Source organism: Centruroides sculpturatus, unplaced genomic scaffold, assembly GCF_000671375.1.
Source record: "Centruroides sculpturatus isolate CEXI.00-Female unplaced genomic scaffold, Cexi_2.0 scaffold255, whole genome shotgun sequence".
NCBI lineage: Eukaryota > Metazoa > Arthropoda > Arachnida > Scorpiones > Buthidae > Centruroides > Centruroides sculpturatus.
The window spans coordinates 186,753-213,895 of record NW_019384705.1 but is presented as its reverse complement, the minus strand read 5'-3'; the positions used below and the strand labels follow the sequence as shown (position 1 = coordinate 213,895).

The window sequence follows — 27,143 nt, the reverse complement described above, 5'->3', positions numbered from 1 at the left end:
ACATCACTTAATATAAAACTATCAAACATCTCACTATAGACATACAGTATGTGTTTTAACTTTTTAAATCTTAGTGCGAGCTATCACACGAAATTTTTAACTAGCCCTTAGTTTTTAATTAATGGCGGATGGACGGAATTTAGCCTCTAGAGGGCACTGACGATTTTTATTTCAGTATTTTTATTATAGAGCGGGTAGTGTAGGGTACACGATGAAATATAAACAAGACAATTGGCAACACTGATCGACATTGAAAGTACGAAGGTCGCAATGTTTGTCATTAATGTAAAATTATAAAAGGTTAGTTTTTTATTTTTTTTAAAAATAATTTTAATGTATATTACAAATCTCGAAATTCGTGTATATTTATTCTTTTTTGCGGTTTATTCTACATAAATTGACAAGATTATTTTTTTTTCTTTTTTTAATTAAAATTTGTAATCGAACATGTGACTGTCAAACGAATGAGTCGTGGAATAAACATGTGATAAAGTGTAAATTAACGATATTCAAATTGTAATTTGCCTGCAAGACATTTCTGCAATGATTCGGTTCATTTGGAAATTGGCGTGGGTAAATTTTTTGTTACAATATTCAAAAATATTTTTCATGATAACGTGTACAAGTCGACCCCCTATAACACTGTTGATTATTCCGTTTTATATGAATTCCATGTTGTACGAGTCACTTAGATTTTACAAATACGTGAGCCGTTCACAGCCCGGCACACGTATTTGTAAAATCTAAGTGACTCGTACAACATGGAATTCATATAAAACGGAATTATCAACAGTGTTATATGGGGGTCGATTGTAACATTAAGGTTTTAGAGCCTTACAGGAAAATCACTTTTAGTATGAAAACAGACTGCTAAAATATTAAAAATAGAAAAATAATTACAAAGTTTATTTACTGAAAATTTATAAATAAATTAAACCTTATTTACATTTTATTAAAAACAATTAACAAAAATTCTATTGTTTAGCTTAATAGTCGGTTCATATAGGAAATTAATGTCATTTTTAAATTATAAAATCGCCACGCTTTTACTGACCGTCACAAAATGACAGAGAAATTTGTTGCATTTGCGTGGCGATTCTTATCGTTTAATACAATAAAAGTAACTTTGCCGGCGAGGTAGATCTAATGTTTGGATTTATTTTGAATCAATACTCCGACATAAAATTACAATAGCTGATGCGTGTCGACAATGACGTAATTAGAAATTCTAGTTGTTTAAGTGAAATATTGCAAAATGCTCTACAATACTTGGGTGTATCCCCTCCAAATTCTTGATGGTTTAGGAATTTAAACAAAATTTTTAAATTGTTAGAAAATATTATAAGTAGATATATTAAAAATTCTTTTATAAGCAAATTTAATATCAAACAAAAAAGGAAAAAAATTCATAAAATAATTTACAAAAAGATTTATAAAGAAAATAAAAATGATTAGTTTTAGTTTATTAGTGTAACAAAAAGTAACAAAGATAAAAATAACAAGAGAATTAGAAGACTAATCACAACAATTGCATAAGGATTACATTTAGTATTTTGAAATATGAAAAAAGAAAACACTGAACAAGTAAAGCAATGTACTGATACTGATCACAAAATGTTCATTTCTTTTTAGGTTCTGAATAATTCTGGGACATTTTGGTTTGTGGAACAATCCTGAAGTACTCGGAATCGATAACTAATTTATTTATATTTCATAATATTTACCTTTATGATGATAAATTTGAGTCTGTTTGATGAATACATTTATTAAAGTTTTTTATCAAAACATTAACACACACACATATATATATATATACACACCTACTGAACTAACAATGAATTAAATCTAATCGGCACATTGATCCTGAAATAGTACCGAAACGGGTGGGCTGCTATTTTTGTTAAATGTATAAGTGATGCCATTGGACAGCATACTTTCTGCTATTGTATTATTGGCTAAATACAATCAGACCACATTTTTTTTTTCAAAACAGCTGAGTGCAATGTTTCTGAGAAAAACAATAAAACAGTTCCAGAACAAAACAGCTATTTGTAAATTTTTTCTTGTTATTATTAGTATTATTTGTAATATAGTATTATAATACTATATAGTGTAAAGCATTGTCATTTTGCACTGTTGAAAAATGATAAGTGTAATAGGAAAAATAAACTAAAAACTGTCTAAAATAAATAGTATTTGTTTGTTTAAAATTAACTGTTCCTAATCAGAACAAATACTAAAAATTTACTAATAATTTTCTTATATAATTAAAAATAATTTCACATTTATACTTTTCTGTAGAAACAGTGAGCTCCCTTATTTTATGGGCCCATAAGCATTGCTTAACTTGTGCTTAATAGTAGTAACATCACTGTAATATTGGCATCAGTGCCTTAGGCATTTGCAGACAATGTCTTTCCTATACTGTCAGGAACATGAAACTCTGAAATAAATAAGCTGACACGCAAAACATAAAAGATAACATCTAGTTTAATAACTGAACTGTTCCTAGAATTAAAAAAAATATATTTCAGATTAGTCTGTTGTTATAGGTGTTCTACCTACAACCACGTAACATTTCTAATACCCTTGTTGCGTAGATTGTTAGATGTCATCTAATACAATGTAGGTATTACAATAGCATTTTCTTCAATAGGTAAAAAGATAGTTTCAACTTACTGCAAAGATGTAGCCATAAGGGATAGCATCTTCCACATCAATGCTTTTTTACCCCTTAATTTCAGCTGTCCCAAATGAGTTTAAAAGTAAGCAACATAAAAAAAGTCATATGCAGTTGTCACTTTATGAAACAGAAAATAGGCACGCACACTCAAAAAATGGGCTACATGAACAGTCACAAACTAAAGAAGAATAAATTTAATTCAATAAAACATGCAAAAGTTGGAACTCAACAAGACTATCTTATTTTTCGATATGCCACAAGTTTTTCATCATTGACAGAATACAGTCTTACCACTTTTATACTGCTATCTATTGCTTATACAAATGCTCTGAAAATATTTATTTTCTCTTTTATAAGATTGGGTGAAAAAAATAAGTTTTTCAGAATTTACACATGTTTATTCAAATTGTATTTGTTACAGATGTCTACAACTCAAGTTACCCTAAATTTGTATAAAGGTATTCCTTGTATAACACGATAGTTACATTCCAAAAAAGTGCTGTTTTATGCAAATTTGTACCATACGAAACAAAGGAATAATGCAAAACATAGGGTTACATTCCAGAAGTTAGCGAAAAGTATACTATTCTTTTTCATTACTAAGAGAAATATGCTTATTAAAGCAATCGATAATTTATTTCCAATTAATAATTAACAATAACAATTAAAACTGTATTACACATCAATTTTATTTTAAATGAGGGTGTTTTCTTTTTTACAAAATATTGTTATGTGAGCTTCATTGTTGAGCTTGATCAGGAGTATCAGCAACATTTTTATATTTTTTATTTTTATCATATAAAATTTTTATGGATGACAAAATAAAAATATGTTGTTAATCAAAAATCTGTTCTAGAGGGTTGCATTTGTTCAGTCGAGTACCAAACAACTTTTTCCTAGAATTTGTGTTCAAGTACCAAGATACTGATGTATTTTGTTTGTCATTTTACGACTAATTGCTTATCTACAGTTAAAAATAAGTTTAATAACACTTAGCTAGAAATTTTTAAATAAATTTTAGAAGATTAATCTATAAAAAGAAAACACAGTGACAGTCTTAAGGGCTAAAGTCTGAAAGCAACAACAATGACACCTGGTTGATAGGAAAGTTAGTGCAATTATTTTCTTCCTTGTGCTATTAGTTTTCAATAAAGTTAACCTGATGAAAGCACAGAATAATTTGAAAATTTCAATATTTTAAAGTCCATGGGCAAATTTGAGATAACGTGCGTGCTTACTTGAATAAATAAAAAAAAAATATATATATATATATATATTTTATTTATTNATATATATATTGAATAACAAAGTTTACACTTAAAAATTTTGTATGGAAGATTTCCAAACTTGTATTAGAGCAAAATCAGAAGTAGTGTTGTACGATGAATACCTGTATTTCAATATATGCTAGAAAGATCTTTAAATTATAATTGCAGGTTAAATTTTATTAGAAAAATTGTAATTAACATTTTTAAAATTTTATTTTAAAATGATAAAAGAAATAATTAACTTTTTATTCATATAATGTGCGCTTCATATAGTTTTATATAATTTATTAATTGTAATAAAGCTAAAATTATTAATGTCAAAAATTTATATTATAGTTTTATAATAATAATACTATATACAGAATTTTGATATTGGTTATTTTTCACACAGTGCAATTGATTTGATTATGAAAGAAAATGAGTTTGCTAAACAGTTCACACATCCATTCCTGGAATCAAGTTCTTCAAGAAGTAGATTATGAATTACTTAATGTTGATTGCCATTCATCTTTTTTATCTTTATTTGAATGTTGCTGTGATGTAGCAGTCAGTGATGGACAGTTTTTTAAGAAAATGTTTCCGTATATTCCAACTTCTTTTTATCCAGCTCTCATGAAGTCTGCTTTAAAGAATGGTAAAACTTACTTTATAAATATGAAATTATAACTATATTTGAAATGTTTGCTTAAATGTAATTTTGATTGATATGTATTTAAAGCATTAAAAATTTATCATTTAATTAGGAATATCAACTTGTGCAGATCATAGATGATTTGTAATAATATAAGAATTAAGAATCATCTAATTATGTCCAATTTTTTAAACTCTTTTTGTAACAGACAACTCTTCCACATTCATGTGAATAATAACAGAGTCCAACATAACAAAAAGAACATCAAACAAGTTACAACCAGATATTTGGGTGAAAAATTTCATCAGGACATTTGATATAGAGTTACAGTGGTACCTCAGGATACGAATGCCCCAGCATACGAAATTTTCAGGATACGACATGAAATTCAAACATATTTTTGCTCCACGGTACGAACAAAAACTCACCATACGACTTTACGTNATGATTTCTACAATACTTGTGTTTTTATATGTATGTTATATTCTTTTTTAATGTTTTAGTTGGCTGAAGAGGGGCTTAAGAGCCCGAAACGTGTAAAAATTTTCACACGTATCAACTAAATAAAGATGAGAAAACCCGCCATGTGTCTTAATTTATAACACTTTATTGTGTTAGAAGCATAAACAAATTGTAAAGCACGGTTTCATATCATCAAAATAAGAAGGTGCTTTTAATATTTTAGAGTATACAGTGGTACCTCAGGATACAAAATTAATCTGTTCCGAAACTGAGATTGTATCATGAAAATGTCGTAAGGTGAATCATTTTCTCCCATATGATTATATGTAAAACCAAATAATTCGTTCCAATGTGAAAAACATACTCAAATTAAAGCTAAGTAGTACATTAAAAAAAAAAAAAACTATAGTAAGGAAAACACTGAAAAATGAATTTTGTAGTTGTAAATGTATAAATAACCATAATAGAATAATAACTGATAAAAAAAATGTAGTTTTATTTGCACTTTACCTTTGAGGATAGACGACGGTGGAGGTGTAAAATGATGGCGAAAGAGAGGGAGAAGGGAAATGATACTAAAACTTAACTTACATAACATAATGTAACAATAACTTAAAAGTAACTTAGAAAATATTAAAAAATTAGTATTGTTTTATATATCTTTTCTAAGTTATTGTTACATTGTGTTATGTAAGTTAAGTTTTAGCATCATTTCTCTTCTCCCTCTCTTCTGCCACCAGTTTACACCTCCACTATCGTATATCCTCAAAGGTAAAGTGCAAATAAAACTACATTTTTTTTATCAATTATTATTTTATTATGGTTATTTATACATTTACAACTATAAAACACATTTTTCAGTGTTTTCCTTACTATAGTTATTTTTTTTTCTGTACTACTTAGCTTTAATTTGAGTGTGTTTTTCGTGTTGGAACAAATTATTTGCTTTTACATGTAACTGTATGGGGAAAAATGATTCATCTTATGACATTTTCAGGATACGATCTCAGTTTTGAAATGGATTAATTTCATATCCTGAAGTACCACTGTAATAAGAAATAATTAAAATTTTATATTGATAGAAATTCACTATTGAACTTGATGTTTGTATTAATAAAAAAACATCAAATAATTGTCAAATAATGATAACTGTGCTGTATGAACTGTATAAACATGTTGATTTTTCAGTTTTGCTTACTTCATTACAAAAACAAAAAGTAATGTATGTTAAAAAGTTATGCATTGAATAAGTAATTATTATATAAATGTAATCAATCATTTATTTATTTATGATTTATCTAGTTTTAGAAATTTATTAATTTTTTATACTGTTAAAAATTTATCTTTCATAGAGTTTTTGTTAAAATTAAAATTAAAAATTAAATATAAAAACATATTTTTTTTTTGTAATGCTTATATATGTATGGGGAAATATGATGAAAGCTATATCATTCACTTTACTGCCCAAGGATATGCTCAAAGCAGGATTTCTGATACTTTGAAAAGATTTCAGAACAGCTTGAGAATGGAAGAAAATCATAGACAGCAATTGCAAGATGACCCAATGTACTGTACAATTAGACAGAAACTAATGGAAGTCTTTCTAGAGATTTGAAGTAAAAAGTTGGACTGGACTACAGGTCACTAGTGAAAAGTTTGAAGTGGATTTATAAAACCATGAAATGAATAGTGGAGGAAATGAAATGGGAGCACAGGAACCAAAGGACAGCCCCTAAAGTAAATCCAGATCAAGAAAATTGTCAGGTCTGTCCAGCTTTGTCAAGGGACAAGACAGACCATTTAACCTGATGTTATTATGAACAATGAGTTATATTACTCATTCACACACTTCGTCCAACCAGATATTCTATAAAGAAATTCACCAAACCACTTCCAACCAAGAAATTCAAAAAGATGTTGTTGTGGATGGCAATTGGGGTAAAAGGACACATTGACCCATTTTTCATGGAATTGAAAGGTTCATTAACTCTGAAGTCCACATTCAAGAATGTATTGAAAAGTTTGTGTTCCTTACATACATGAACATTATCCTAACATGACTGGATGTGTCTTTTGGACTTAGTTCAGATTACTCAGATACAAGCAAAGTTAAAATTAGACAGAAACTAATTGAGGTTAAGTTAAAGAGAATTCGGAATTTACTTTGTGGTTAAAGAAAATATCCTATCCAATGTTTTCCAGCTCCATCCAATTGAAAAAGTTTTGGGATTACCATAAATTTGTCTATCAAACTGGATGGGAAACAAAAACCCCTCAAGGTTTTATAATAAGGATGACTAAACATTGGAACAGATCCCAGAGATCTATTGGACCCAACTCATGATACAGATTCATATTCAAGTGAAGAGACTGCAAAATAAACTTGATGCTTTAATCAATTAATGATGATTTATCACAGACATCATGTTCATAACAAATTAAAAACTTCAGCAACGAGTTGCTTAACTTTCCTGGAAAATTTAAAATTTTGTGATGCCATCTGTTATATTTTATTTAAAAAATTTTTATATTTTTTAAAATGTCAAAAAGCTTAATTTTGAGGGTACTGATGGGTTTTATGAAAAATTTTAAATGCTAATAACAAGTAAAATTGTCATTAAGTTTGACCCTACTCGAGATATAACACACGACTCCCTTTATCTCCCCACCTCAGCAACCTTTAACCACCAAAATTTAATAGTGTCAATCCCCCTAAAACACAAACCTCCCTACGAAATTTCAGAAATTTTTGACAAAAGGTACAGGAGTTATTAAGCTTCAAAGAGGGTGAACAAAATTGTGCCACACATATACATACACTAACATCCATAAATACAGAAAAAAAACCCGAAATTTATTTGCATTTCTTGATATTTCAAGGTTCCCTGAGTCCAAAAATGTAAAAAATTTTGAAAGTGGGTCATTTTTTGACTGATTACCATACTTTCTCTCTGTTATATATAATAGAGTTGGGAAAGTAAAAAATGTATTTATTTATTAATAAATAAAGTAATGAAACATTTGTCTGAGTTTCTTTTCACTTTACTTTATTATTACATTCAAACTTTTAACTGAAGCAAAACTGAAACTTAACTTGTTTATATAGATCATATATGTATTTATATAGTGTGTGGCAAAAGTCTTCATATGTAGCAAAATGCACAAAGTTGCATATGTTCACCAGTATGTATTATACATGCTTATATATCTTTCCGCTCAGATTTATGACAGTATATTTGATGATATAATGTCACAGGCCTCATTCTCCTTTTTATATGTTTGATATCATTAATTTTCTGCTGATAAATAATGGCCTTTGAGTATCTTCAAAAAAAAAAAAAGAAATCCAACAAAGAGAGATATGGAATTACATGGGCCATTCAATCAGTCCACAATGACATATCTGTAATCCAGGAAATTGATTCACCAACATCTAACAAAAGAGTGTCATAATGAGGGTGTATACCATTGTGTTGAAAATATTGTGGAAAATCACATCCTTATCCAGGACTAATGGCATGACAGTATTTTTCAACATCTCCAAGTATATGTTTGCTGTCAGATTCTAATTTGGGCTGCTGCCCATTCAGAAAACTTGAGGCATCAATCTGGATTATTCTCTGCTATATAATAAAGCAATTACAACATGTATGAAGCTAATTGTTTCTTTGGAATGCACCCAAATGCTTCTCATACTCACACCAGTGTTGACTAATAGATGTTGAAGACTTTTCTGCAACTTTTTTGCAATAGATGCTGTAACAAATGGTGATGTTGCTTCAACTGTAGTGTTTATACTGTTCATTGGTACTCAATACTGCCATTGGATTTGAATTTGTTGATTACATTTGATTACATGCAATGGTATCATGCATGATACCATTGCATATTTAGGGTGCCAGTTCTTGAACAGCTCAGCAATGAACTACTTAACTAGGAGAATAATCATCTTCAAAAATGGATTCTTCTTCATTCATTCACCTGCGACAAAAAACACTTTTTTTGATTTTTTTGCCACATACTGTATTTCAAGAATATTTCATAAGTATTTAATATGATTTAACAAGCTGTGCCTAAATATTTGTACATCATATGACAAAAATCCATCATATACCTTCTTCATAAACACAATATACATTAGTTAAAACATCAAATTTTAAATTATTTAATAATAATTAATATCAAAATAAAATATAACATATTTAATTAACATATTTTTTTATAGATCAATTAAACAATACAAATGCAGTTATTTATAATTTAACATTAACTACAGGCTCATAAATTACTACAATGAATAGTTTGAAAGATATGATTAAACTAATGTTAGTTCATTATTGTCAGTTGTTAAATATGGAGAACTATCTTGAAAAGATTGTCAACATGTATGGTATGTTTATTTTAAGAAAGGAATATTTCTATATGACTATAAAGTTGTAATATATAATCTTGTATATATATATATATTATAATGTAATACATAAAGAATTAAATGGATTAAACATTCTTTTAAAAATTTTTTGTGTATTAAATATACATAACAACAGTAATAAGAACATTGATAGAACTGTTTCAAACTGCTGGCTAACTCATGAATGTATCTTTGGAGATAAGGAAGAGTTCATAATTGCCAAAAAGACTGGCTCTTAAATACAAAGCACTACAGGAAGCACATTTTAAAAGACATAACACTCACAGATGACACTTGTAGGAAAGGCCATATTATGCATGAAACTGTACATCACATCAGGTTGTAAGCTTTTAACTGATTACTGTATCAACATAACCAAATAGCAATATAATGTATTAAACATTGCATGCAAACACGAACTACTAAAAGCCAGGAACCATACTAAAAGTACACACTTCAGTCAGTCATAGAAAACAACACACTGTAACTAGTCATAATCATAGACAAAACATCACAATATTACATTCACTGACAAACAAAACAAAATCATATTTAAGACATATTTATGCCAAACACCTACAACATACAAAATACATAGACTGAAAAAATTATTAAATACTCAGTATTTGCTCAGGAAATAAGTATCTGTAGAGAATAGATAAAGTACTGTACTTATTGTGCCAATGGTATGTCATACCACATACACTACACAAATGTCTTGAAACATCAGGACTTCACAAAAGCACATATACATAATGCAGAAGGCTGTCACACATATGTTTTTTCTAGACATGTCACATAGTCAGGAAATTCTTAAACACAGATGCAAATAGCATATAAACAAAACATTTTGCCATAGTTATACCTTGACTTTTGTCCAGCATAATACTAGACAACCATATAAATTCCATGTAGGAAAAAATAATAACAATAATTGATTCTTCAAAATGTAAATGGTCTGCATCTGCTAAATAATGCATTATAAAAAATATTCTTTTATAAGAAAATTATATTAGTCATTTGGAATAAATTCATATCAATTCAAAACATGCTTGTAAATGAAAAATCAAGTTTGTTTTGAATGTCATGCACAATTCTCAGAAATAAATATTTAATAATCCAGATTATTTTTCTGTTAAGTATGGTTATGTGAATATTGTATATAAACATTTTTTTATATATTAATCTAGTAACACATAATTTAATGTTTAGGAATATAAATTACTGTTATCTTCCCATTAACTTAAAATTATTTGTATTCTTTCAGGAAATCTTCCATCTATTCATATCTTGCTAAATGTATGGTCAGATCCAATTTTTTGCCTTTCATCATTAGTGAAACCAGTTTATCCCCATATTAGGGGTATCTACGATGAAACAAATCACTTATATTTACAGCAACAACAAATGTATACCTCTGCTCTTATTAATAGTTTTATGAATTATCTAAGTAATTATTCAAAATTATCAAAATCAAAACTGAGAATTTTGGATCTTCAAGGATTTCCAATAGGTATGTTTTAAAATTAACTTCTATCAGAAATTATGTGTAAGGTTGATGTAATTAGCAAGAAATCTTCTGTTGATAGATTTTTGTATTTTAACACAAGAATGGGAATTTTCTAATTAGTTGAAATGGAATATTCAATTGAATGGAAGGTATAAGATTGCTAAGAGTGATTGATTATTTTGCATTTTATATACACAAACATGTATACACACAAAATATAATATGGCGTACTAAAACAAAAATATAACCCAAGTAATACCAGTAGAAGAGTTTTGTGATATTTAGAGTCAGACTTGATGGAACACTGTAAACAAGTCAGATTTTTACTACACTGCTTGGCTGATAGCATTACTAAGTCTGAACTAAAACATTGCCAGACTCCTCATATTACTACTAGTGAGTTGTATGCTCATTTGAACATCCTATATGTCACCGGAGGGTCAACACCTCCTCGATGCCTTGTCCGGATAGACACCACCAGATCTTGATTGACCTGGAAACTGAGACAGTGATTTGGAAATAGGTCACGCGAGCAGTCGCGTTTCTGGGCGATCTGATTTGGGATGGAGTGAGAGGCAGTGCACTGGAAGTGATTCCTTCAGAGACTAGATTAACATAACAACCATTTAATGGGTAATGATAGGCAATACATGTCTTACAATGTGTCTTTAGTTTTGATAGTAGGCTTTAAATGAGCATTATTGAGAGAGAGAGTTTACAATAGTTTGCGTGGCAATAAATACCTGGAGTTTGGTTGATTCATATTTGGATCTGGTTAGGAGGTCTTGAGGTTCTTGACGACTTAATCAAGTGTTCTGGTTCGGCGATGATGTTAATTCAAGTTATAGTTAATCTGACATTATATTAGGCACTTAATAAGTCCGTTTGGTGATGAAGTTAATCCAAATAGGAGACACAGCACGAACATGAAGGGTTGGAGCTGACAACTTCTGTTAGAGGACTGGGTGACGACTGTAACCATGTGTCGGAGGAACGAGCAGCGACTACCCCAAACATCGGTCTGTTGCTATATTCATTTGACAAACTTGCAACAATAGCTCGAGAGGTTATGAGAACGCGTTCTTTAGCGACTGAGAACTTGCTGAGTGATTAACTCCCAGATGTAAAATTTGATATTTTAAACAATAAAATGGTATCGTTAAAGATTTAGGTCAGGCTGTTAAGTAAGTAAACAAGGCTGAGTCTCACATGAAAGTAAAAAAGCTTAAAATTTTTTTTTGTGATAAAGAGAGATTATATAAACATTCTTTTAACTGAATGTTTTATTGAATATATACAAAATATTCCATTTTAAGAAATCAATCTATTTTAGTTTTGTTTAAAAAAAATAATATCAATAATATGTTGTCAGATGAGGAATGGAATAAATTAAAAATATTGTATTGAAAATAATTACAGTTTTTAATGATAATAAAATAAACTATACCAGATAAATGAAGTACTGTTAGTAAGAGTGAAAATGTGAAAAAATATGAATAAAGTAATGGTGTATCAAAAATTTGAAAAACACTGGAAAACTGAACGAAATATTTAACTTACTGTTATTTGTTAATTATTAGTCAGAAAATAAATAAAATCTAATGTTTTATTATTAAATTTTTATTAAGCTCAAGCCAAATATTAATGTTGTAATTAGTAAAAAAAAAAAAACATATTTCTTCTCATAGTAATCAAGGTATCTAATCCTTCTTGTCATACTAGTTCAATATCATGTGTCACAGGGGTGTTTTCACCAATATTTACTACTAAGTTCTGAACACTTGGACATAAAAATTTGTGCTCAATAAATTAAGATACAATAGAACACTACTGTGTTTTTACAAGTATAGCCTGCTCCATAATCTGCATCCCCTTTCAAATTATCTTATAAACACAGATAACCTGCTGGGTATCCATACAAAATTATGGTAATTTAATTATCTATACTTGATATATTAAGATTTTTGAAGATATTTTGTTGGAAAAATCATAACTTATGAATCAATAAAATATATCATTTAATTCCTTTATCACTGACAGGAAGACAATATTCACCTGAATAATTTTTTTATTTAAATTAATTAGTATTTTTGGAAGTACTTTGCTTCCAACTTGTAAATTTACAAATAAACAATCTCAAATAAATCATGGGGTCTTGTGTTGTTAATGTTACACTAATCCTTATACTTCCTATGGAGTTGTGCAGTCTGTTTTTGATTTGTTCTTTGGGCTTAATATTCAAAACCAATGATTTTTATTAATAAAAACTACTAAATGAATATAAATGTTTTCAAAAAACTCCAAAAACTGATGTCTTTGATTTCTGTTTAAAAAAGGCAGAATATTCTGATTATTAACTTTTGAATTATTGTTTTAGATGATAAAATTTATTTATCTTAAAACCATTGATAAAAATATACATAAGAAATTGTAATTAAATGTAAAGTTATTAATTGGAAAAACTCATAAAACTTATTAATAAATATAATAAAATAATAATAAAGTAAATAAATATTAATAAAATAATTATATACTCTGTTGATTTATAAAAATTTTTTTTCTAAGTATTAATCTTATTAATTACTTGATATTTTACATATTTCAGGTGATGATAAAATATATTATATTATTAAAGTTATCTTACTAAGTTGTGGTATAAGAGAAGAAAAAATAAACTATTTTATGGGAAAAGAAAATCTACTACATTATGGTGAAAGCAGAAATTATTATTATCAGAATGATTGTCCTTTTAATGTGAGATGTAAAACAAAATTGGATTTTAATTTAATTTTAGATAATCAGCCAAAAATTCCATCATTTCCATGTAAGTTATGTCTTTATTATTTTCTGATGCAAAATAATTTATTAACAATGATCCTATTTAAATTTTTTAATCTAAAGAAGAATTTTATTAAAGATATCTTCTGGCTTCAACCTTTAATGTTCATATATTATTCTGGGGGGGGAACTATATTGTCTTTCAAGGAATCATTTCTGTTTATTGTCTATCAACATCTTTCAAGATTCTTAGAACTATGTCAGAACTTGTAATATACATCAAATTTTTACAAAAATTTAGACTGTTGAAAGTCTCATTAGTGCATATTAGATTTTAAGTTTCTGTTAGAGTTCTGAAGCTTTTAAGACTAATGATCTTCAAAACACTTTGAGACTTGATTTGAGACTAATTTTCATGTTCACCAACCACACAGAACACAAGTAGTGCACAAGTTAATGGAACACCGTTTATAATATAGAAAAGTACTCTGCTTCAAAGTCTTTTTTTTTTTTAATCTTCTTCTTCAGATTCTGTTTTGGACAAGTTTTACTGTATTTATTTTTAAAACTCAATATTTACAAATGTCATTATTTCAGATAAAATAAAAATAGATGGCATCATTTCCAAAACATCTGAACTTGTATTGTATATGCTTCAGTCGACTGAAGTTCGTGCTTCACCTTTGAAATTGGAATTCTGTAAAGTAGGATTATCCGGACTTTTCATTGACTCACTTCAATCTCTGTTAAACTCATTACAAACTTACGTAAGTATTATCATTGAAAAAATTATATTTTTGAATACAGAAATAATAACTTTAAAATTACTTATTTAAGTTTATAAATAATAAATCTATAAACTTGTTTTCCTAGGGAGCAATTCCCAAAAAGTGTTTTAAATTTACTTTATTTAGAATTTCAAATATTTTGTAATTGCAGATTTTAAATATTAAGCCTATTAAATTAATTTATTGAAATATTTATCTGTTTGATATCAATAATTTACTTGTTCATAGCTTGACCATTTAAAAGAAAGTCTTTCTTATTTAGCAAATTACTGTATTTTTGTGAATTTTTTTTCCCATGTTGAATAGTTAGTACATAATAATTATTGGGCTACAATATGAAAAAATTGTATATCTATAAATTCCCACTGTTTTTTATCTGTCCTTTCTTAATCTTGAGAACAATGTTAGATAGATGAAAGTCGAGACCAGATATGGAAAGCTTAGGGGCAGGAGGCCCCAATTAACTATATACAAACTTCTGGTCTGGACTCGAAGTCACATAATTTTAATTCAAAAATTTTTTCCAGAACAGGGGACCTATTCTGAGTAGTATCATTAATCTAACGAATACGATAAAAACCAGTTTCTATCGGAACCACGTGATTCACGTTTAATCAACTGTGAAAATGCTATTCCAAGCCGTATGTTTTGTTTTTGTTACCGATAGCCACAAGCAATAACTAAGCTTTTGTTATTGGTCACTCTCTAGCTGCCGTTAGGAACGTAACAAAAGTGAAAACAACATGGCGTCGTTCAGTGTGAGAATGATTTTACTTCACGAACAATTGGAGAGAGAGGAAATTAGAATTCGACGTCACGAATCTCAGTTTAATCTTTGAGCTGATGCTTTTCAGCTGAATGATACACAGTTTAAACAACTTTATCGTCTTCCGAAACCATTAGTTATATATATATAATGAATTACGAGATATGTTAGAGCCAAAGTGTTTTAAGAAAAATGTTCTATCTGCAGAAATAAAAGTAAGTAGCTTAATGTTAATAAACTAAGTTGTTGTATTGCTTAAAATTAACTACCTTAACTATTTATGAATAATTGCTTTTTTGTTCAAATTTAAAGTAAGTATCTATAGCATGAACATTATTTCTGAAATAGGTTTCATTTGCATATGTATAAATTAAAATGATAGCTTTGAATATAAATATATAAAAGTTTCATGGAGATTAGTATATGCAGGTTACAGTTTTGAAGTTAATTTTTAACAAGAATTTTGAATAAACATTTTTTCTTATATATACAATGTAAGCTGCAGCTTTGAAGAAATTAAACTTTATACACTATAGTTTGATACATTAATTAATTAATATTAACATTTACTGCTTTCACTATATATAAAAGTATAAATTTTAAATTATAGTAATCAATTATAAAATATACTATACATAAGATACATTTTATAATGTATTTATAATTAAAGAGTAATAATCATTTAGCAAAGTTTAAAATAAAATATGTATTCAGAGTAATATGGAATTAATTTTCTTTTATGTATAGAAAAATGAATGTATAAATACTTAATGAATTAAACATAAAAAATACTTAAAACTGAAAAAAACAAAAGAAATGCCTTAATTTTGAAGAAAAAGCTTCAAATTTTATTTTCCTTTGTCTTGTCTTTCTGTGAAATTTGACACTGACGAGTCATTGTTTACACAGCTGGATGACCTTGAGAACAGCTGGTGTTGTAATTCCCGGGACATTCTCATAGACGTCTCGGGAGGAGAAGGGTTTAAAGTAGGGTGAATACTAACTAGATCTATATTATTAAATATTTTTTAAAAATTAAAATTTTTATTGAGATTCCGACCCCACGACTTAATTAAACTTATATATAATAAAATCTATTAATTAAAAAACTATCGGAGGTCGTTTTTGACATCAGAAACTAGCTTTAAATAACTTTACTGAAGGAAAATCAGTGCACTACAACTTTAGAACGATGAATGAAATTTGATATCAAACTCCCATTAAAAAACTATTAAAAAGCAATTAAGCAATTAAGCACGAAGCACGCGTCATTAAAGGTAAATTAAAATCGCGATAAAATTATTTCGCGCAGGAAAAAAATTTTGAATAAATTTGGAGACTTAAAAAACATTCCAAAAATTCAAAAAAAAATCAAAAATGGCTTTAAGGACCGCATTTTATGTAACACTATGTAACTTGCCCGAGAAATCTCAGGTTTGGGGCTTAAGGGGTTTTTAATTAATTAATTAAGACGAGCTTTTATAGAGGGAAGAATCCAAACGAATAACAATGCTTGGTTAATAGGTTAGTTAAATTAAACCAACAGATTTTTGATATTGAATATTACATATTTCTTAGACTTTTCTAAATAATGCTTCATATATGTTTATCGAGTAATAGTTGATTTATTTTTAGTTATTTTATTTTACAAATTACATGGTAATACTGTATTCACTTAGTTTATTAGAAATGATGGTACTGAAGTTGTATGTGAAATGAATATATTGATATTTTCACTTGTACTCATGAAAGTTTAGAATATTTGATTTATTACATGTAAATAGAACAGTAAAAATATTAAAAGTTTAATCAAAACAAGGTAGAGAAGACCATGGTTACGCAATATCTTTGTATCATATGTCAATTGTCTTTATTTTAAAATATATTTTAACTATCTTTATTAACATCTATGGTTTTTATTTCACTTTATTTTAAATATAAATATATACATACATGTATATATTTAAAATAAATGAATGAATGAATGAATGAATATATATGAAAGTATGGCAAAATTCATTTATCAAAATTTTTTTCTTACTTTTTATAGGTGATAGTGGCTATCCAATGGAACCATGGCTTCTGTCACCTATATTAGATGCTCAGCAACAAAATGAGCAAAACTATAATAGCAGCTTGACATCAACGAGAATCATTGTAGAACAATGTAATGGACTTCTAAAGTCCCGATTTAGATGTTTACACGAGCACAGGGTGTTAAATTATTCACCTTATAAAGCTGGATTAATAATTAATGCATGTGTTGTTTTACACAATATGTGCATAGTACATAAAATTTCTATTGATGAGAATATAGATTTATATGATGGAATGATGGGAGAAATGGAACACACAGTATCCAGACTTGGAGATGATGTTTCATTTGGCAACAAAGCCAGAGAAATTCAAAAACGACTCTTCAGGAGCCATTTCATGTAAATATGTAAATAAAAATTACACTGTATAATAGCTGTGTAATTATAATTATTTACAATAAATAAAAAATGATATAATTCTTATATTTGACTGATTTATATTCTGTAAATTTTAAACAATAGCAGCATTTGTACTATACTGAAATAAAACATTGTTATATTTTTAATGGTTAAAATTTATAAAATACTTGTACATATTTAGTGACAAATAATTTTTACAAAATACATATGAATAATTAAAATGAACATAATGTTTATTTTGCACAGAATGATATGCAATAATTATCTAGTATATAAATGGAACTTTTCATATCAGATGACTTATGAAACCAGTAACCATCTTTGTTGCTAGAAGAAACATATTTTAGTAATTTGTAAAATAAATTAAAATTTTGCATAAAGTAAATAGTTAAAAGACTTTCCTGAAATGTGAAATTTACTTTGTAATAATATATTGGTTGAAAATAGATTTGGTTACTCTTTATCACAAATGAATGGTCCTGAAAAGGGCCTTTTTTATTGTAAAATCGTTTATTGATTTTCTGCTTCTGTTATAGAGTTCCTTAATGAAGCAGCAATTTCATGCAAAGCAGCAGCCTTTCTTTCAAAATTTTTTGCCATTTCATTCATTGCTTGTTGTATATTTTTTAAAATATGCAACTTTTCATCTTCTGTTCTCTTAAGGCTTTCTGCCATACATTTCCCAACAGATTTTTCATGTTTCCTTTTTTTTCCTGGTCATAAATTTTTTAAAATTATTTTTTATCTGTTAAATACTTAATATTGCAAAATAATATATCCACTTACTGTTAACATTTCTTAGTGAAGTATTCAAATGTAGACAATCAGTTGGGTTGCAATCATCACTTGAAGGCAGTTCGAAATATGCATTTTGATTAGATGGATATTCTTCACTTATACAAGTAGAATCATTTTATTGTACACAAGAATTAGTATTGTCAATCATACAGTTTAATAAGTCTTGTGCACTTTCACTCAACCCTTGTGCACCATTTGGTTCCTATAATACATACAGTTCCTATAATTACTGTAGTTTAATAAGCATGTTTTAATTTCAATATGATTTTTATTACCTGAACTCCTGCCTCATCAATTTGGGATTCTCCATAAACAGCAGTTATACCAATTAAATTTAAAACTCTCTCTTCAACTTCAGTTAATTTTTGATTAAGTGAAGGCCCACCTCCTGTTTGAAATGATGATTTTTTTATTTGTGAGGCTTTACTTTTAATGTTTGCCTTCCAGTCACTCCAAGTCTATGCAAATAATGTTTATATTTAATAATATGTATTGCATTTGACATTTAATCATAATACTAATTCTAATTTGGTTATAAGGTTTATAGCAGCAGAAATTGTGGAAAAATTAAGTTTGTCATTTTATTCTTAATGAATGAACTAAAAAATACATTAATTACATGAAATTATATAGAAATATACAAAGAAACTTAGACATACTTTGTATAATTATAAAATGTTAGCAGAATGTAATAATAGAAATCTTTATTTTGTAGATTTTATCTAAGTTTAAATGTTGGCTTTAATTCATTAGTTTAGTAAAAAAAATTCATTCTATATATGTGACTTACAGTAAACTATACACTATACATAAATGACTATCATATAAATTTTAATTTTTAAAAACAATATTTGCTTAACGGATGGGCTGACAAAATTGACCCAGTAAATTATTTAAAATACTAAACATGCAGAATATATAAATATATGACTAACATTTACTTTTTGCCATTTTTCCGGATCTTTATGTGAGCCGACTCCATCAGAATTCAGACGGTCGGCTATTTCTTGCCACAATTTCTGGTGATCTTTTGCAGTAAACAAAGAATCTGATTTCCCTGACATTAATTTAGGGCAGTGTTTTTCAACCTGTGGGTCGCGACCCCCCAGGGGGGTCGCAAAGCCTTACACAAGGGGTCGCGGGTAAAAGAAAAAGACATGTGTTTGTAGGTCCTACACTACATTAAAAAAACTACAATTTTAGCAAGAAGGCTGTACCTGTTTATTATATAGTATAGTTGGTTTTTTGATTGTCATCTAGATCCGAATGATGGGTGTCGCCTGGGAGGGGCCTGGGTGGGTACGGCCCACCCCAGAAAATGATTGCCGAAAAAGTGTTGAGCTGACTTGTAAAGAGAAATAATAAGTAGAAAAGTAGAAGTGAAAAACCCTTATCCTAAAAAAAATAATCAACAGCATTCCGAACCCATTGTTGTTATAAGAAGGAATAAAGGAACATAATATACGTGTCTTCAGTTATTGTCGATTCTCCTTAAATTCTCATTTTAGTCAACAGTAATTTCTCTCAACAGAAAGAAAATTAAATACATAATTTTTTAAATCACTGATATAGTTTTAATATGGCCCTAAGGGGGGTCGCCTGAATTTTTTAACTTGTAAAGGGGTCGCGTATTCAAAAATGTTGAAAAACACTGATTTAGGGTGTTCTTCGATAAAATTGACAAGCATCTTGAACTGCTGACTTGTGGTTCGCTGGCTTCATTGTGCTCTTTTTAGACATTTTAAAACAAAAGTAAAAACTACTTCATTAATGCTGCTACACGACAATGCTAAAACCACGTGCTTCACTTAGAAAATGGCAGGTTGCAGTCATGTGACAAAAATACTATGTTAACTAAACTGTGATTGTTTAAAGCATAATAGCTATCGATAGCATGGAACCCAGACTCATCTCAACCAACTACCCATAGCAAAACCTACTTAACGTAGAGCACATAATGGTGATTTGTCTAAGATTCGTTAACTGCCTTTCACTAAGGGGACTTATCAAATGACTCGTGTATCACTCTTGTTATCGGAAGAGCTCAGAATAGGTTCCCACAGTGGCGTAGCGTGGGTATCAGCCACCTGGAGCGGAGGAAAATTTCGCTGCCCCCTTATTTAGGTATCTCAATTTAAAAGACTAAAATTCAGTTTTGTCACAGAATAAGTAATGAAAAATTCCGTGCTAGTATTGCCACCTTTTTAAAATCATTGACCCGGATGGCAGGTGAGGTTTGTTCGAACAGAAGTTCCTGACGCATGCGTATATCATTTTGCAATGCAAAGAATAATTTGCAGTAGCATGTCAGTTCTAAATCAGTTACAGTTAGTGACTAGGGAGACTTGGATAGGAGTAACGCAAGTGACCCAGCTCTATTGGATATTGGAGGTGTATATGATATGATTGTGAATGAATCGTACAACCAAAAAAAAAAAAGGTTGACAGGTTGCGCACAATATCCCCGGACGGTGAGTCGTGTGGTAACACTATTCTGTGCTCATTTCAATTGGTCCGAATCGTAGGTAGACAAAAATATGAAATAAAATGGTTCAAATTCTTACAAGATATTATTATTATTTATTGTGAAATTTTGCCGCTCCCTACGCTACGCTACTGGGTTCCTAGTTACAACATACTGTTATTATCAGGAAAAGTACAATATACAGGAACAAGACACTACTAATTTGAGATTGAGAGCATCAGATATATTTTAAATTGAATAAATCCTAAAAATATGATTAAAAATTACAGCCAGGCATTGTGACAATGTCAATAATTTTTGCTGGTAAAAATATGTATATTTTTCAGTTTTAAATAATGTATTTTATTATAAATAAGTATGATATACTAATGATGACATGTTGACACAAAGTTTCACTCTTATTGGGTTGCAGTTTTCAAATTGCAGACCTATAAATTCCCATTGGTGTCTGTCTGTCTGTTCTTGGCCCACCAGTGACCGAGCAGTCTTCGTACCCTGTACACTGGGAATTTGGTCGTGGGTTCGCGCCTCGCTCAGTGGGCTGGCCACATGGTTTTTTTCCGGGTTTTCTCCACATCTGTAGCACCTAAATAGGGGCCAGTTTCCCTTAAAAAGACCTCCCGGAAGGCATCCCCCTAGGCAGATCACCCAAGTGTTCATTGCCATAACTTAACAAACAAACAGTTTGTTCTTTAATCTCAATAATGGGGTTAGAAAGATGAAAGTTGAGACCAGATATGGAAAGTTTAGAGGCAAGAGGCTCTGATTAACTACATATGAACTTCTGGTTTCAATTCAATTCAATTCAAAAATTTTCTCAGGAACAGTTAGATATATGACCAGTATCACTATGTTATCAGAAAAAGTATGATGTACTGTACAGGAGCATGATACTTAAAATCAAGAGCATATATTTTAAATATTTGATTTGTAGCATATATTGATTTATATATTTGATGAGCATATATTTGATTTATTTAAATCAAAAATATGATTAAAAATTGCAGCCCAGAATTGTGCCAATGATTATTATTTACATTCATTGGAAGCAATTGAATCACAAATAACAACATAGAGTTGTTCCAAACTGGTTTTAACAATTCTAGTAATCTTTGTGTGTGTATATCTCAGTTCATTTAGTTTTGAACTACATTTTACATTAATTTAATAGATACAGGAAATGCATGGAATTTGGAAATCCATTATAGAAGACCAAAGCATTTCTTGGAAAGTTTGATCAATATTGAAGTGAGATTTGTTCTTATGTCTAATAATTTTGTACTATAACTTCATAATTTGAATAAGTTCACAATGTTCAATGCTAACTCAGGATATTCTTCAATATTTTAATTCTTGAACTTAGACTATTTACAAAAACATATTAATATTTTCGAGTCTATCATTAAATCCTTTTACACAAACCACAGAAGACACAGTTATATTGGTTAGAAGATAAAACTTCTTTAAAAGACAAATAATAAAAGGTAAAAATTCACATGTTTAAAAATGATCAAACGCCAGCCTTTTATTGTAGGATCTGACGTTTTTTACATTAAAAACTTAAGATTCTTCTCACCAACCATCAAGCCGTTTTCCAAATTTTATAACTGGTTCATCCCTCTAGTGGTAGTTAGTTAATATGTTTTTGTAAATAGTCTAACTTCAAGAATTAAAATATTGAAGAATATCCTGAGTTAACATTGAACATTGTGAACTTATTCAAATTATGAAGTTAACATTGAACATTGTGAACTTATGCAAATGATGATGATGGACTCTTAACTACCACTAGAGGGATGAACCAGTTATAAAATTTGGAAAAGGACTTGATGGTTGGTGAGAAGATTCTTAAGTTTTTAATGTAAAAAAGTCAGATCCTACAATAAAAGGTTGGCGTTTGATCATTTTTAAACATGTGAATTTTTACCTTTTATTATTTGTCTTTTAAAGAAGTTTTATCTTCTAACCCAGTGTTTTTCAACCTGTGGGTCGCGACCCCCTTGGGGGTCACGGGTAAAAGAAAAAGACAAGTGTTTGTAGGTCCTACGCTACATTAAAAAAACTACAATTTCAGCAAGAATTAAATAAGGCCCACCCCAGAAAATGATAGCGGAAAAAGTGTTGAGCTGATCTGCAAAAAGAAATAAAAAGTAGAAACGTAGAAGCTGAAAATTCTGATCCTAAACAAAAAAAAAAAGGTCAACATCTTCCTGTGCTGAATGTTATAATTAAAGGAAGTTTCATACTTTATGTGTTAAGTTATTGTCGATTCTTCTGAAATTTTCACTTCAATCAACAATAATTTCTCAACAGAGAGAAAATTAAATACATAGTTTTTAAAATCACTGATATAGTTTTTATATGGCCATAGGGGGTCGGCAGAATTTTTTAACTTGTAAAGGGGTCGCGTATTCAAGAAGGTTGAAAAACACTGTTCTAACCAATATAACTGTGTCTTCTGTGGTTTGTGTAAAAGGATTTAATGATAGACTCGAAAATATTAATATGTTTTTGTAAATAGTCTAACTTCAAGAATTAAAATATTCATAATTTGAATTTTTTGTTATCCTCAATAATTAAAAATTTAATTATTATTTGACTCCAAAATTAGGTCATAATTATTGAGATGATCACCATTAGATTCAGCAACATTACATAGATATTCTCATTAATGATTTTGTATTTTTCTAAAAATTATTGGATTCTTAAAGAAGTTTTTGAATGTCCTGTATTTAATTAATTTCTTAAATAAAATTTATTAGAAAAAATAAAATGCGTTTGTTAATATAAAATAAATTAATTACAATCATTATGTGATAAATTCAATAGAAAATAGAACTTTTATATTTTATTGAAATAAGATATTTTGATACTAATTGCACATTATATATTTCTGTTTAAAATTAAGTAAAAAATTTTAATCTTTCAGATTTTAAAAGGATTATCATTATCATATGCTTCTTTAACAAATGAAGGTATCAAGATGGTGAGTCATAATCTCGTTCTTTTTTTTAACTTGACGTCACTGGATTTGTCTTATAATAGTATTAATTTATCATCAAGTTCAAATGTGCAATGGTTGCTATGTGACATGTTCAAATCGTTTCAATATCTCGAACGTCTAAATTTAAGTAACAACAGATTAACTGGTTATCTGAAAATGATTTTATTCCATGTTGGTGATTCAAGAGTTAAAGAAACTGATTCTGTAGTGATTCATAATGATGAAGAAAACAAACATTCAAAAAGACATCGCTGCTATTCTCAGGGTTTACAATATTTGAATGTGTCAGGTTGCAGATTGAACAGGGAAGATATAGAATATCTTGCAGAAAGTCATCACATTTCTACACTAAAGGAATTGGATATCAGTGATAATAACTTTAATCATTCAATAAAAAGGTTAAGGTCAAAATAATTAATAAGTTATTTTCTACATTTTATATATTAAGATTTATAATTTATTTTTGAAGCATTGAAAAACTTCTAAAGGCTTTGAAAAACACCATTTATATATTAGAAATGGAAGGATGTCGTTTTAGTTCCCAACAATTACTAGGACTTACAAAGATTTTATCGACATTTTCTAATCTTAGGTAAAATTATTATATTATAATATTTCAAATGATTCCATTATCTATTTTATAAAGTAAAACATATTTTTTTTTTTTATTTAAGCTATCTCAATTATGCAAGACAAAAACTAATAGCCTGTCGCGAAATAAACGAGCAGTTAAATTTTCTCCAGTTAATCGATAGTTTAAAGGTTATCAGATTATCCTATCCTACCATTGACGAAGAGCCACAGGAAAATGAAGCCACAGAAATTAGGAAGACATTTTGTAATAAAAAGATTATTTGGGTGTAGACGAAGAGTTTTACAAAATTTTGTAAAATGTTAAGATTTTTTATAATAAAAACATTTTAATTTTTAAAGCTGCCAATTTATGTTAATTTATAAAAACTGAAAAGATTTTTATTCATAGAATTTTCAGTCAAAGTGTAACTCAACAGCTTTCACTTAATGTTTGAAATTGGTAATTCAAACATTCATTGAAACATTGTACGCTGCCCCTACTAAGCTATCGTCTTTAGAGCCATTGGTGTATATTTCAACACCATTGTCTGTCAGTTCACCTACATCCCAGTCTAGTCCAATCCTATGGGCAGGATGGACTCTTAGTACATCTGTCTGACATCTAAGTCTGACCAGATACAGTACATATGATTACAATGCTTAGCCTCTATACCTTCCACCATTGTTCTGTAGAAGGCTGACTACCAGAGGCAACTACCAGCGTCCTGCTCTGTTTGTCTTTGGCAGAATCCTTCCACCAAATACCACATTCAGATAACACGTTCTATGCTCATCTTATAAATGGCTCAAATTGCTTCTCTGCCAAGACTAGTCTTGCCTAGCTAGTCTCAATAGTGCTGCTGTCCTGAGGTTTGTCCTTTCTTGAACACTCCTCAGATGGGGCGTCCAGCATAGCATCTGGTCAATGATAACACCAAGGTACTTTAACTCGTTCGCCCTTTGGATGGGGTTGCCCCGGATTCGGTATATTGGTCGGCAAGCATGCCTCTGATTTCTCCGGGCTGAAGGACAGCTTATGCAGCCCTCCTCAGCAAACGAGCTGTTCTATTGCTTCATTGCCACAAGAACATTCCAAAGGAGGGGTCCTATGCATGACACCTGGGGACGGAGGTGAACAGGCAAAATTTGGTTCTCAATGAGATGGATGTTGAGGACCACACCTTGTTTATCCACCAGAAAATCGAATTCTGATTACACTAAGCGAAATTTTTATAATGTATATATTTATATAATGTAACCTGCTAATTTTGATAGCAGTAACCGACTGATAACGTCATCCGTGAATGCAATAAGTAGAGAGTATACTGTAAACATTTAAAATTGTAATTATTAGTTAAAGTATTTCCATGTAATCACGAAATATTAAATCAACAATAATTATAGTTAATAACGGAGAAAGTATTTTTTTATTTTTGTGGTTCTAAATAACTATTTTCACATCACTTTTATGAAAGAAAAATAAATCAAAATTTGGGAAGAGTTTCGTCCGTTTGTTGAACATGGTTGTTTGTAGAAATATGACGACGAAGTAAAATTTTATTTGTTACATTTAATAAATAAGAAATATCAAGACGACAACAGCTCTGTAACTGATAGATTAAAGTATTATCTGTCATTACTTCTATTTAAATAATGTGATAACAATCACATCATGTAAACACATCTGTATGAAAAGATGTAACAACTTTTACTAATGATAGTAATTATTGGTTTGAATATAATTGATATTTAATCAGATATTATAAATATATGTTATATTTAGAAAGAAAATGATAATACTGTATAAAGCATGACTTAAATATTAAAAGTAAACAGTAGACTTACAGTAGAACACCGATTATCTATTTTCTCGGGAACGGTGTTAGATGAAAAACGGAGAGATTAAGGGCCTAAGATCCTGATTAACTTTTAAATTAAAATATCATTAAAAATTACACCCCTTTTCTTCACTCACTTTCTTCAAGCGTTAGTTATTATTGTGTTTATTAGCGCCCATTAATCGAATTGTCGAATTTTGTCTGTTCCTTAAATTCGTTGAAACTATTTTGTAAACTATATTTTATGCCATTTCTTCCTTATTTTTTTTCAAATTTATAACAGTTATCAATGCAGAATAAGCATTTTATAACAATCAACAGTTCAGCATACAATAAACAAATATCTTTAATATACAAACTAGAAAGATTGATGTTCAAAAAAGAGACGAAAGTGAAAATTCTTCTAAAACAACGGGATTTTATTTTTTATAAAATACATATTAATTTTAATTATACGAAAATAATCGCACAATATTTTATTATAACCGCATTATGTATCTTATTACAAATTTCTATACTACACGTGAAAAAAAAAAGAGATAACATCGCTATTGTATATTCGAATATTAGTGGCGGAGTACCGGAGTGGAAACGCTGTATTGTCAGCATCCAAAAAGCCGGATTCGCGCATGCGCTTTACAGAGCACCAACCTCATCCAGTTTAGCCGGTGGAAGCCTAGGACCTCGGGTGG

At 29.0% G+C, this 27,143-nt stretch overlaps 1 protein-coding gene across 3 annotated transcripts; it reads left to right on the top strand.

Moving 5' to 3' along the window:
- Nucleotides 1-168: 168 nt before the first annotated feature.
- On the top strand, nucleotides 169-24,962 carry LOC111627656 (leucine-rich repeat-containing protein 14-like). Of its 3 annotated transcripts, none has more exons than XM_023371253.1 (8): nucleotides 169-300; nucleotides 4,343-4,585; nucleotides 10,723-10,968; nucleotides 13,571-13,789; nucleotides 14,341-14,510; nucleotides 23,966-24,438; nucleotides 24,510-24,632; nucleotides 24,715-24,961. In XM_023371253.1, the coding sequence occupies exons 2-8, from the start codon at nucleotides 4,369-4,371 to the stop codon at nucleotides 24,902-24,904; spliced, it is 1,638 nt and encodes a 545-aa protein (XP_023227021.1). In that variant the 5' UTR covers nucleotides 169-300; nucleotides 4,343-4,368; the 3' UTR covers nucleotides 24,905-24,961. The 3 variants fall into 3 exon arrangements, with proteins under 3 accessions (XP_023227021.1, XP_023227022.1, XP_023227023.1); XM_023371254.1 differs by lacking the exon at nucleotides 169-300 and adding an exon at nucleotides 424-569; XM_023371255.1 differs by lacking the exon at nucleotides 169-300 and adding an exon at nucleotides 445-573 and having other exon boundaries at nucleotides 24,715-24,962.
- The last annotated feature ends 2,181 nt before the right edge of the window (nucleotides 24,963-27,143 follow it).

Coding starts and splice junctions, on each gene's coding strand:
- LOC111627656 (XM_023371255.1), top strand. CDS start 4,369: ATGAGTTTGCTAAACAGTTCACACATCCATTCCTGGAATCAAGTTCTT. Junction 10,969..13,570: donor TCTTCAAGGATTTCCAATAG/GTATGTTTTAAA, acceptor TACATATTTCAG/GTGATGATAAAATATATTAT. Junction 24,439..24,509: donor TTTAATCATTCAATAAAAAG/GTTAAGGTCAAA, acceptor TTATTTTTGAAG/CATTGAAAAACTTCTAAAGG.